Here is a 13,700-nt window from a genome sequence, read left to right as displayed (position 1 = left end):
GCTCATTGGCATGTTATATTCTGTGTAACTGGCTAATTAACATTATAAGACATGTTTACCCGTCCCTACCACTGCTCGAATGTCTGCAGTAATGTTTGTCTCTGTTTAGTTATGCCTAATCTGTTGTGTTTTCTTTCCCAGGGTCTGCCTGGGCCTCAGGGACCAATTGGACCTCCAGGAGCCAAAGTAAGTGTCTCTTCCAGGAGAATTCAAAGCCTTAGGCACAGGAGGCTACTCCTGGCCTTCCTGTCCGAGTCCAGGGTCTCAGTGATCCCAGCACTTTGCACTCACTCCCAGATTCTCTGTCTTTAAATCCACAGGGACCCACTGGCAAACCAGGTCTCCCAGGATTACCAGGAGCAGATGGACCTCCGGTGAGTTATACCCTCGGCTGGTAGGTGCGAGGTGGAGAGGGGTGAGTTACACCAATTGGAGGGGAGGCAAAGTTATTCACCCTCGTTTGATTGTCCTTTGATTTAACCCAGCTGAGTACCCTCAAAGGGCAGATAAAAATCATCCCCATTCCTGAGGGTCTGGAGTTACATGTAGGCCAGACCAGGTAAGAATGGCAGACTCCCTCCCTCAAGGGCATGACTGAACCAGATGGATTTTACTGACAATCAACAGCTACATCACAACTTTTGTGGATCCCAGAATTTTTATCTTCAGGTTTTTAAAAAACTGAATTCAAATTCTTTAACTGCCCAAAAGAAATTTCACAGAATCCTGGGTTGATGCAAGCATTGACAAGACCATTTGGCCCATTGTGTATGTTCTAGCCTCGCTGAAAGAGCTATCCCATTCATTCCACTCTCTGCTGTCCTTAACTGAGTATTGATCTCATTCAGTTTTGAAAGTTATGGGCGGCACGGTGGCACAGTGGTTAGCACTGCTGCTTCACAGTGCCATAGACCCAGATTCAATTCCAACCTCGGGTGACTCTCTGTGTGGAGTTTGTACATTCTCCCCGTGTCTGTGTGGGTTTCCTCCCGGTGTTCCGGTTTCCTCCCACAGTCCAAAAATGTGCAGGTTAGGTGAATTGTCGATGTTAAATTGCCTGTAGTGTTAGGTGAAGGAGTAAATGTAGGGGAATGGGTCTGGGTGGGTTGCGCTTCGGCGGGTCGGTGTGGATTTGTTGGGCCGAAGGGCCTGTTTCCACACTGTAAGTAATCTAATCTACTCTAATATTTCCCCATTCCCAACCCTTTCAGACAGTATGTTCCAAATTGCAACATCGCTCTGGTGTTCTGACTATGACAGGGGGATTGTGATGGTAATTCAGCCTCCCCCACTCCCCCAGTCACTCTATCAGGTACACTGTGTTGGTTCAATCACCAGAATGGCCAATTACTTTGCTCCCACTAACCAGTTCAAAAAAACATTCCTCAGACATCTGCAAAGAACCCAAAATAATCCATTCATTATGAACAAAGCGTGTTTTTAAATCAAGTCGAAAACACCAGTAAATACCTGAACTATAATTCAGAAATAAAGCTAGATCTTGTAATCCCAAACACAGATGCACTCACTCAACATAAAAGGACAACAGAAACCAAAAGAAAAAATGCTGAAAAATCTCAGCAGGTCTGGCAGCATCTGTAAGGAGAGAAAAGAGCTGACGTTTCGAGTCTCACTGACCCTTTGTCAAAGCTAAAAAAAAGGGAGAAATAGGGAGATATTAGGCTGAGGGAAGGCCCATAAATCCCATTTCTTATCTCTTTGAAAGCTTGGCTTTCTTTAGCAAATGTCACATGATTCTTCGGTAACCAGAAGATGTCTTCGAGCCCATATTAAGCTGCTGACTTCATTCCTTAATTCAATCACCTGCTAAACCCATTTCAATCCAGAAAATATCCACATAGTTCCATACCTTGCAGTTTTTCCACACGGTTCCTCAAATATAATTCTCCTTGTCTCCCCAGTCATCTTTGTGAAACTGAAGTGAAAGGAATGTTTTGGGGCGTTATTAGCGGTGAGGTAGATCAGCCAGGATTCAATTAAATGGGGGGGTTAGATTCATGGGACTGAAGGCCTCTCCCCAATGCCCAAAGCCCAGGGAATCTGAGCACTTCCAACGGGGATGTCCCAGTGAAGCAGTCAGGGCAGTTGGGGAAGGTGGCACTCTGCTGTAATGCTGATGTTTGATGCTGTCATTTTGTTTCTGTACAGGGTCACCCCGGCAAGGAGGGTCCAACTGGAGAGAAGGGTAGCCCAGTATGTTCCATTTTCTCTCTCTTTAAGCTGTTCTTATTCTCTACACCGCACAGCAATGCATCTCATTTCACCCATCCCACATACCCTCGTCCATCCCGTGTACACCAGCCTGTCCTGTGTACAGTGGGTGATCCCGTGTACCCTGACCCACTGGTATTGATCCACCCCATGTACACCAGCCTGTCCTGTGTACAGTGGGTGATCCCGTGTACCCTGACCCATTGGTATTGATCCAGCCCGTGTACACCAGCCTGTCCTGTGTACAGTGGGTGATCCCGTGTACCCTGACCCATTGGTATTGATCCATCCCGTGTACACCAGCCTGTCCTGTGTACAGTGGGTGATCCCGTGTACCCTGACCCATTGGTATTGATCCAGCCCGTGTACACCAGCCTGTCCTGTGTACAGTGGGTGATCCCGTGTACCCTGACCCATTGGTATTGATCCACCCCGTGTACACCAGCCTGTCCTGTGTACAGTGGGTGATCCCGTGTACACTGACCCATTGGTATTGATCCACCCCGTGTACACCAGCCTGTCCTGTGTACAGTGGGTGATCCCGTGTACCCTGACCCATTGGTATTGATCCACCCTGTATACACCAGCCTGTCCTGTGTACAGTGGGTGATCCCGTGTACCCTGACCCATTGGTATTGATCCACCCCGTGTACACCAGCCTGTCCTGTGTACAGTGGGTGATCAAGTGTACCCTGACCCATTGGTATTGATCCATCCCGTGTACACCAGCCTGTCCTGTGTACAGTGGGTGATCAAGTGTACCCTGACCCATTGGTATTGATCCACCCCGTGTACACCAGCCTGTCCTGTGTACAGTGGGTGATCAAGTGTACCCTGACCCATTGGTATTGATCCACCCCGTGTACACCAGCCTGTCCTGTGTACAGTGGGTGATCCCGTGTACCCTGACCCATTGGTATTGATCCATCCCGTGTACACCAGCCTGTCCTGTGTACAGTGGGTGATCCCGTGTACCCTGACCCATTGGTATTGATCCACCCCGTGTACACCAGCCTGTCCTGTGTACAGTGGGTGATCCCGTGTACCCTGACCCATTGGTATTGATCCATCCCGTGTACACCAGCCTGTCCTGTGTACAGTGGGTGATCCCGTGTACCCTGACCCATTGGTATTGATCCATCCCGTGTACACCAGCCTGTCCTGTGTACAGTGGGTGATCCCGTGTACCCTGACCCATTGGTATTGATCCAGCCCGTGTACACCAGCCTGTCCTGTGTACAGTGGGTGATCCCGTGTACCCTGACCCATTGGTATTGATCCAGCCCGTGTACACCAGCCTGTCCTGTGTACAGTGGGTGATCCCGTGTACCCTGACCCATTGGTATTGATCCAGCCCGTGTACACCAGCCTGTCCTGTGTACAGTGGGTGATCCCGTGTACCCTGACCCATTGGTATTGATCCATCCCGTGTACACCAGCCTGTCCTGTGTACAGTGGGTGATCAAGTGTACCCTGACCCATTGGTATTGATCCACCCCGTGTACACCAGCCTGTCCTGTGTACAGTGGGTGATCCCGTGTACCCTGACCCATTGGTATTGATCCAGCCCGTGTACACCAGCCTGTCCTGTGTACAGTGGGTGATCCCGTGTACACTGACCCATTGGTATTGATCCATCCCGTGTACACCAGCCTGTCCTGTGTACAGTGGGTGATCCCGTGTACACTGACCCATTGGTATTGATCCAGCCCGTGTACACCAGCCTGTCCTGTGTACAGTGGGTGATCCCGTGTACCCTGACCCACTGGTATTGATCCACCCCGTGTACACCAGCCTGTCCTGTGTACCAATGGGTCTTGGTTGGATCCTAGCACCTCCTGCTAGCATTTAGCTCCAGTTTAGCTCTGACAATCGCCTGACAGGGAGTTCTTCATCATGTTCTCTTGGGCCAGTGCCAGGGTCACCCACCTGAGATTCGAGCAAAGTCAAGCTGCCATGCGGGCGAGTGCAGCACAAGGTGCAGCTGTGACAGGGCGAAATGTCTGAGCTCCTGGAGAGAGGGTCACTGGTGCCCAAGGCTCAAGCAGCAGGACGATAATTATAAAGTTCAATCGACAGTAGCAGAGCTGTGAAGCACTGGGCAAGTTATTCCCCATCTCGGGGAAATGACCGAAATGGCACCAACTCATTGCTGTATTTTGTCCCTTCAGGGTCCACCAGGGCCACAGGGTCCCATTGGCTATCCAGGACCACGTGGTGTCAAGGTAAGATTAATTGATATCACACACACAGCGGAAATCATATGATAAGATACAACCCATTCACCATGGTACGGCTCCCGCACACACTGACTCTCACTGGGGTACAGTCCCACACACACTGACTCTCACTGGGGTACAGTCCCACACACACTGACTCTCACTGGGTACAGCTCCCACACACACTGACTCTCACTGGGGTACACTCCCACACACACTGACTCTCACTGGGGTACAGCTCCCACACACACTGACTCTCACTGGGATACAGTCCCACACACACTGACTCTCACTGGGGTACAGCTCCCACACACACTGACTCTCACTGAGGTACAGTCCCACACACACTGACTCTCACTGAGGTACAGCTCCCACACACACTGACTCTCACTGGGGTACAGCTCCCACACACACTGACTCTCACTGGGATACAGTCCCACACACACTGACTCTCACTGAGGTACAGTCCCACACACACTGACTCTCACTGGGGTACAGCTCCCACACACACTGACTCTCACTGGGGTACAGCTACCACAAACACTGACTCTCACTGGGGTACAGCTACCACAAACACTGACTCTCACTGGGGTACAGCTCCCACACACACTGACTCTCACTGGGGTACAGCTCCCACACACACTGACTCTCACTGGGGTACAGTCCCACATACACTGACTGTCACTGGGGTACAGCTCCCATATACACTGACTGTCACTGAGGACGGCTCCCACACACTCTGACTCTCACTGTGGTACAGCTCCGACACACACTGACTCTCAATGAGGTACAGCTCCCACACACACTGACTCTGACTGGGGTACAGCTCCCACACACACTGACTCTCACTGGGGTACAGTCCCACACACACTGACTCCCACTGGGGTACGGCTCCCACACACACTGACTCTCACTGGGATACAGTCCCATACACACGGACTCTCACTGGGGTACAGTCCCACACACACTGACTCTCACTGGGATACAGTCCCATACACACGGACTCTCACTGGGGTACATTCCCACACAAACTGACTCTCACTGGGATACAGTCCCATGCACAGTGAATCTCACTGGGGTACTGTCCCCCACACACTAACTCTCTCTGGAGTACAGTCCCACACACACTGACTCTCTCTGGGGTACAGCTGCCAAACAACCTGACCGTCACTGGGGTACAGCTCCCACACACGCTGACTCTCACTGGCGTACAGGTCCCACACACACTGATTCTCACTAGGGTACGGCTCCCAGACACACTGACTCTCACTGGGGTACAGCTCCCACACCCACTGACTCTCACTGGGGTACAGCTCACACACACATTGACCCTCACTGGGGTACAGCTCCCACAAAAACGGACTCTCACTGGGGTACAGTCCCACATACACTGACTCTCACTGGGGTACAGCTCCCACGCACACAGACTCTCACTGGGGTACAGTCCCACCCACACTGAGTCTCACTGGGGTACTGTCCCACACACACTGACTCTCTCTGGGGTACAGTCCCACACACACTGACTGTCTCTGGGGTACAGCTGCCAAACAACCTTACTCTCACTGGGGTACAGCTCCCACAGACGCTGACTCTCACTGGGGTACAGTCCCACAGACACTGACTCTCACTGGGGTACAGCTCCCATACACACTGACTCATATTGGGGTACAGTTCCACACACACTGACTCTTACTGGGGTACGGCTCCCACAAACACTGACTCTCACTGGGGTACAGCTCCCACACACAATGACTCTCAATGGGGTACAGTCCCACGCACACTGATTCTCACTGAGGTACGGCTCCCATATACACTGACTGTCACTGAGGACGGTTCCCACACACTCTGACTCTCACTGTGGTACAGTTCCGACACACACTGACTATCACTGAGGTACTGTCCAATGCACACAGAGTCTCACTGGGGTAAGTCCCACATACACTGACTCCTAATGGGGTACAGCTCCCACACGCACTGACTCTCCCTGGGGTACAGCTGCCAAACAACCTGACTCTCACTGGGGTACAGCTCCCACACATGCTGACTCTCACTGGGGTACAGTCCCACACACACTGATTCTCACTGGGGTACGGCTCCCACACACACTGACTCTCATTGGGGTACAGCTCCCATACACACTTACTCTCACTGGCGTATGGCTCCCACACACACTGAATTTCACTGGGGGACAGTTCCCACGAACACTGACTTCTACTGGGGTACACTCCGACGCACACCGACTCCCACTGGGGAACAGCTCCCACACACACTGACTCTCACTGGGGTACAGTCCCACACACACTGACCCTCACTGGGGTATAGCTCCCACACACACTGGTTCTCACTGGGGTACGGCTCCCACACACACTGACTGTCACTGGGGTACAGCTCCCACACACACTGACTCTTACTGCGGGACAGTCCCACACACTGACTCTCACTGGGGTACGGCTCCCACACACATTGACTCTCACTGGGGTACAGCTCCCACACACACTGAATCTCACTGGGGTACAGCTCCCACACACACTGACTCTCACTGGGGTACAGCTCCAACACACACTGACCCTCACTGGGGTACAGCTCCGACACGCACGGACTCTCACGGGGGTACAGTCCCACACACACTGACCCTCACTGGGGTATAGCTCCCACACACACTGACTCTCACTGGGGTACAGTCCCAGACACACTGGTTCTCACTGGGGTACGGCTCCCACACACACTGATCCTCACTGGGGTATAGCTCCCACACACACTGACTCTCACTGCGGGACAGCTCCCACACACGCTGACTCTCACTGTGGTACGGCTCCCATACACACTGACTCAAATTGGGATACAGTCCCACACACACTGACTCTCACTGGGGTACGGCTCCCACACACACTGACTCTCACTGGGGTACAGCTCCCATACACACTTACTCTCACTGGCGTATGGCTCCCACACACACTGAATTTCACTGGGGGACAGTTCCCACGAACACTGACTTCTACTGGGGTAACTCCGACGCACACCGACTCCCACTGGGGAACAGCTCCCACAAAAACTGACTCTCACTGGGGTACAGCTCCCACACACACTGACTCTCACTGGGGTACAGCTCCCACACACACTGACCCTCACTGGGGTACAGTCCCACAAACACTGATTCTCACTGAGGTACGGCTCCCACACACACTGACCCTCACTGGGGTACGGCTCCCACACACATTGACTCTCACTGGGGTACGGCTCCCACACACACTGACTCTCACTGGGGTACAGCTCCAACACACACTGACCCTCACTGGGGTACAGCTCTGACACGCACTGACTCTCACGGGGGTACAGTCCCACACACACTGAATCTCACTGGGTTACTGTCCCACACACACTGACTCTCACTGGGGTACGGCTCCCAGACACACTGACTCTCACTGGGGTACGGCTCCCACACACACTGACTCTGACTGGGGTACAGCTCCCACGCACACTGAGTCTCACTGGGGTACTGTCCCACACACACTGACTCTCTCTGGGGTACAGTCCCACACACACTGATTCTCTCTGGGGTACAGCTGCCAAACAACCTGACTCTCACTGGGGTACAGCTCCCACAGACGCTGACTCTCACTGGGGTACAGTCCCACACACACTGATTCTCACTGGGGTACAGTCCCACACACACTGACTCTCACTGGCGTATGGCTCCCACACACACTGACTCTCACTGCGGGACAGCCCCCACAAACATTGATTTCTACTGGGGTACACTCCGACGCACACTGACTCCCACTGGGGTTCAGCTCCCACAAAAACTGACTCTCACTAGGGTACAGCTCCCACACACACTGATTCTCACTGGGGTACAGTCCCACACACACTGATTCTCACTGGGGTACGGCTCCCAGACACACTGACTCATATTGGGGTACAGCTCCCACAAACACTGATTTCTACTGGGGTACAATCCGACACACACTGACTCCCACTGGGGTACAGCTCCCACAAAAACTGACTCTCACTGGGGTACAGCTCCCACACACTCTGATTCTCACTGTAGTATAGCTCCGACACACTCTGACTCTCACTGAGGTACAGCTCCCACACACACTGACTCTCACTGGCGTACAGTCCCACACACACTGATTCTCACTAGGGTACGGCTCCCACACACACTGACTCTCACTGGGGTACAGTCCCACACACACTGATTCTCACTGGGGTACGGCTCCCACACACACTGACTCTCACTGGGGTACAGTCCCACACGCAGTGACCCTCACTGGGGTATAGCTCCCACACACACTGACTCTCACTGGGGTACGGCTCCCACACACACTGACTCTCACTGGGGTACAGCTCCCACACACACTGACTCTCACTGGGGTACAGCTCCCACACACACTGACTCTCACTGGGGTGTAGTCACACACTCACTGACTCTCACTGGGGTACAGTCCCACACACACTGACTCTCACTGGGGTACGGCCCCCACAAACACTGACTCCCACTGGGGTATAGTCCCACAAACACTGACTCTCACTGGGGTACAGCTCCCACACACACACTGACTTTCACTGGGGTACAGTCCCATACACACTGACCCTCACTGGGGTACAGCTCCCACACACACTCACTCTCACTGGGGTGTAGTCCCACACTTACTGACTCTCACTGGGGTACAGCTCCCACTCACACTGACTCTCACTGGGGTGTAGTCACACACTCACTGACTCTCACTGGGGTACAGTCCCACACACACTGACTCTCACTGGGGTGTAGTCCCACACTTACTGACTCTCACTGGGGTACAGCTCCCACTCACACTGACTCTCACTGGGGTACAGTCCCACTCACATTGACTCTCACTGGGGTACAGTCCCACACACACTGACTCTCACTGGGATATAGTCCCACACACACTGATTCTCACTGGGGTACGGCCCCCACACACACTGACTCTCACTGGGGTACAGCTCCCACGCACACTGACTTTCACTGGGGTACAGTCCCATACACACTGACTCTCACTGGGGTACAGTCCCATACACACTGGCCCTCACTGGGGTACAGCTCCCACGCACACTAAACCTCACTAGGGTACAGCTTCCACACACACTGACTCTCACTGGGGTACAGTCCCACACACACTGAATCTCACTGGGGTACAGCTCCCACACACACTGACTCTCACTGGGGTACTGTCCCACACACACTGACTCTCACTGGCGTACAGATCCCACACACACTGACTCTCACTGGGGTACGGCTCCCACACACACTGACTCTCACTGGGGTACAGCTCCCACACACACTGACTCTCACTGGGGTACAGATCCCACACACACTGACTCTCACTGGGGTACAGTCCCACACACACTGACTCTCACTGGGGTACAGATCCCACACACACTGACTCTCACTGGGGTACAGCTCCCAGACACACTGACTCTCACTGGGGTACGGCTCCCACACACACTGACTCTCACTGGGGTACGGCTCCCACACACACTGACTCTCACTGGGGTACGGCTCCCACACACACTGACTCTCACTGGGGTACAGTGGTGGCCCATAACAGCAGATCTGTTGTTCTACGCCGTCTCCTGAAGTTCACAGATACTCACTGAGTGAAAATATCCACAAGCAGAATTCTCCAGAGGTGTCAGAATGGAAGACATTTGGCCAGTCTGGAGAAGATATGAAGACAGAGAGCCCATGTTAAGGAATAGTGAGCTGTGTTAACAATCTATTTTGAGGGTCTGGAAAAAGACCTTTATGGGAAGGAGTAACCTATTATTAATCACATAAAATTGCTGAAAGGGAACTCATTACAGCTGTTCCCGATATAGGGAAGCTTTAATGTGGCGGTAAGGATGACTCTATCTGCAAGGGTATTACAGAATGAAACATCTTTCTGGTGTTTGCAGTGAGATTCTTCTGTTTTGCCTGTCCAGGTTGTGCTTTTCTTTTCTGTAATAAATGTGATTTTCTTTTTTTGAAGTATATCGGTAGCATTTTGTCAAACAAACTGAACAAATAGACTCATGATCTATCAATCCGAATCGTCTTCTAAGATCTGACTTGTCCAGTGTTCCCATCAGCTGGGGTCAGAACTGAGAGAGGCTGCTCCTTGCTCTTCTCTCTCCCAGGCCTGTGTCCTGGCACAGAATTGGTACACTGGTTGCTGTGCACTGCCAGGTTATTTTACTAACCTGTGAGATCTGACCGTTGTTTTATTTTCAGGGTGCTGATGGTGTTCGTGGCTTGATGGGACATAAAGGCGAGAAGGTGAGCAACAGATCATCACCATCAAAGTGTGAGGCACAGGTCTTTTTCACACCTTGGAAAGAACCTGGGATTTACAGAGTGTTGGGAGACAGAAGCCAAGTTTGTGTGAGAGAACATGAGCGTGATTTGTGTGTGTGTGAACGAGGTGGAAGGTGAGTGCGAGTGTGTGTTGGGTATGGGGGAGTTTGTTGGCGGGGGGGTGGGGGTCAGTGTGTTATTATTTGCGGTCTGCCTTAGTAGGAATGGCTTCAGTGATAGCTGGAGACACAGTCTCATCGTCCTATCGTCTTTGTGTTTTAACAGGGTGAAGATGGTTTCCCAGGATTCAAGGGTGATATGGGAGTAAAGGGCGACAGAGTGAGTTCTCAAACATAACATCCTGGCACTAAAGTAATGAAAGGAATCGCAGAGTGATACAGCCCAGCAAGAGACCATTCAGCCCATCACGTCTATAGCAGCTCTCTGAAAAATGTATCCAGTTAATCCCACTCCTCCCCACTCCTCTTTCTCCTCAACCTCCAAAAAATCTCCTTCGCAAATATCTCTTTGATCCGCTGTTTCGAAAGTTCCTGTTCAGTCTGCTCCCATCTCCCTTTCACGCAGCATGTCTCAGATCACAATAAACTGATGTGCAAAAATAAATTCTCCTTCTCCCCCACTCTGGTCCTTTTCCTGATACCCTTCAGTCTGTGTCTGTCTGGTCACTGACCCTCCTGCCCCTGGGAACAGTTTCTCTCATTCATCGAACAAACCTGACCCTGATTTTGAACTCCTTGATTAAATCTCCCCTCAACCTTCTCTGCTCTGAGGAGGACAATCCCAGAGTCTGCAGTCTCTCCTCAGTCACCATAGTCCCTCATCCCTGGACTCATTCCTGTAACTCTCTTCCACAGTCTCTCCAGGCCTGGGAGCACTAAATGTGTAACAGCCAAAATGTAACCCAGGGTTCCAGTTGGTGATTAATCCCTCTGAGGTGATTGAGGTAAACAGGGTTAGAGGGAAACACCTCCCTGAGAGACAGTAACACAGAGAATTGAAGAGTGAGGTGAGGTTTTCACCATAACTCTCACTGAGTCCACTCATTGATCAGAATGATCAGAAAGGTGAGCATATTGCTCGGTCTCCTGGTGACAGTTGATCAGTCCCATGTCTCAAAGCAGGGCCTTAGTAACCATGGTTAGTAACCGTAGAAACCTGTAGATTAGGAGCAGGCAGAGGTCACTCTACCCTTCAAACCCCTGCAGCATTGTTCAATGAGACCGTGGCTGAACTGATTGCTCCACATTCCCGCTGAACCTGATCCTCTTTCATCCCCGAAACAAAAGATATTCAAAGACCCTTCTCCCACCTTTCCAGAAGACAGCTTCACCCAGACTGAAGCATCATGAACCTCAATCCCACCCTTGTAGGTTTGGGAAGATTCCTGTGTATGTGTCCACTCCTCAGCTCAGCTGTCCTCACCATGTCAATGGTTCTCACACTGAACTCTCTAACTCTCTCTCTCTTACTCTCCCAATCTACCTCTCTCTCTCTCTCTCTCTAACTCTCTCTCCTCCTCATTCTTCCTCTCTCTCATTGTTCTACCTCTCACTCTCTACCTCCCCCGTCCCTCTCTCCCCCCTCCACTCTCTCTCTCTCTCTCTCTCTCTCTCTTTCTGACTCTCTGTCCGTCTCTTTCACACACTGTCCTCTTATTCCATGTGTTATAGTATTTCCTGATCTCGTTCCTTTGCCGTCTCTGACTCCAAGGCCATTCATTCTGGCCAGGGACCAGTTTAGTTACTGAGCTGCTGTTCATTCCTTCGGCATCACGGTGACAAGCGGCTGGAGCGGAATTATCCGGTAACACGAGTCTGTCCTTCAGAGCCGGAGTGATTTACTGTCACGGTTACATCGTTTCCTCTGAGAGTCTCCCCTCAGCCAAGCTCTCACTGTTTCCACATGGAATCAGTGCAGCACCACACATTGTAAACCCAAACCAGCTCACAAAGGAACGTTATTCAAAGAGAAATTGGTTTTCTGTCAAGATTCAGTCACCAGAAGGATAAAGTGGTCCAAAATATTTCACATTTTCATCTGTTTGGAAAGAGACGCAGCTCATTGATATTCTGAAATGCAAAAGTCCAGAAGAGGGAGGGCACAGAGTCTGAATTGCAGAGAGACCGAGGGACAGGCTGATGAGCAAAAACCTGGGAGACAGATAGAATTCGCCATCCAATCAGGTCCCAGCCCACTCCCACTCTCTGGAAAGGGAGTGAGTCTTCAGGCAGAGCTAACTATAGGAACACTGTCTTTGCTCTCTGCCCTTTGACCTGTCACTATCCCAAATAATTGTAAATATACTCTTGTACAAGTAAGAAATGCCTTTGCAGTGTTCGTTGGAGAGAGTCAAACTCCAATGTTTGTTTGTTTCTTCACATGCTGCTATGAACTGCTTTAGGGATCATGTACGTATATATAAAGATATTTTTATGAATAAAGTATATGTTTAAAACTTGCTCTTCCTCACTTCTTGCATAAAGGAGACTCTCTCCTTTCTTCCATGTTCTTTGCTGTCAGTGGCCCTTATCTCAATTTCCCTCATTTCCCTTGTTTGCTTTGTTGACCCCAGCACCCCCAGTTCCTTCATCCTTTCTCCCATTTCTATTTCCCTGGTATTCCGTTCGCCTCAATGTTCCTCCCTCTTTCTCTGCCTCTCCCTCTCAGGGCTCTTTCTAACCAACTGTTTGGTATTATTGTTTTCTCTCAGGGTGAGCTTGGTCCAGCGGGTCCCAGGGGAGAAGATGGTCCTGAGGGTCCGAAAGGCCGGTTTGGACCGGCTGGAGATAATGGCCCACCTGGGCCGCCTGGTGAGAAGGTACCTGACCAGATGGATCACTGAGAGCCCAGCCTGTCCATGTAGTGCCACTTCACACAGCTCCAGCTCAGCTCAGACTGGGTCACACTGCCCCACACTGGGTCACACTGCC

General features: G+C 51.5%; 1 protein-coding gene across 2 annotated transcripts in view; it reads left to right on the top strand.

Annotated features, from left to right (window-relative positions):
* col5a1 (procollagen, type V, alpha 1) overlaps positions 1-13,700 on the top strand; it is a 551,133-nt gene that overhangs the window by 390,041 nt on the left and 147,392 nt on the right. For both annotated transcript variants that reach the window (XM_072566092.1, XM_072566091.1), the window contains exons 24-30: positions 142-186; positions 321-374; positions 2,170-2,214; positions 4,404-4,457; positions 10,687-10,731; positions 11,035-11,088; positions 13,481-13,588. In XM_072566092.1, the coding sequence (XP_072422193.1) occupies positions 142-186; positions 321-374; positions 2,170-2,214; positions 4,404-4,457; positions 10,687-10,731; positions 11,035-11,088; positions 13,481-13,588 (405 nt within the window). The remainder of the gene's footprint in view (positions 1-141; positions 187-320; positions 375-2,169; positions 2,215-4,403; positions 4,458-10,686; positions 10,732-11,034; positions 11,089-13,480; positions 13,589-13,700) is intronic.

Source organism: Chiloscyllium punctatum, chromosome 49 (genome assembly GCF_047496795.1).
Source record: "Chiloscyllium punctatum isolate Juve2018m chromosome 49, sChiPun1.3, whole genome shotgun sequence".
Taxonomy (NCBI): Eukaryota; Metazoa; Chordata; class Chondrichthyes; order Orectolobiformes; family Hemiscylliidae; genus Chiloscyllium; species Chiloscyllium punctatum.
This window is presented reverse-complemented; position numbering and strand designations above follow the sequence as displayed.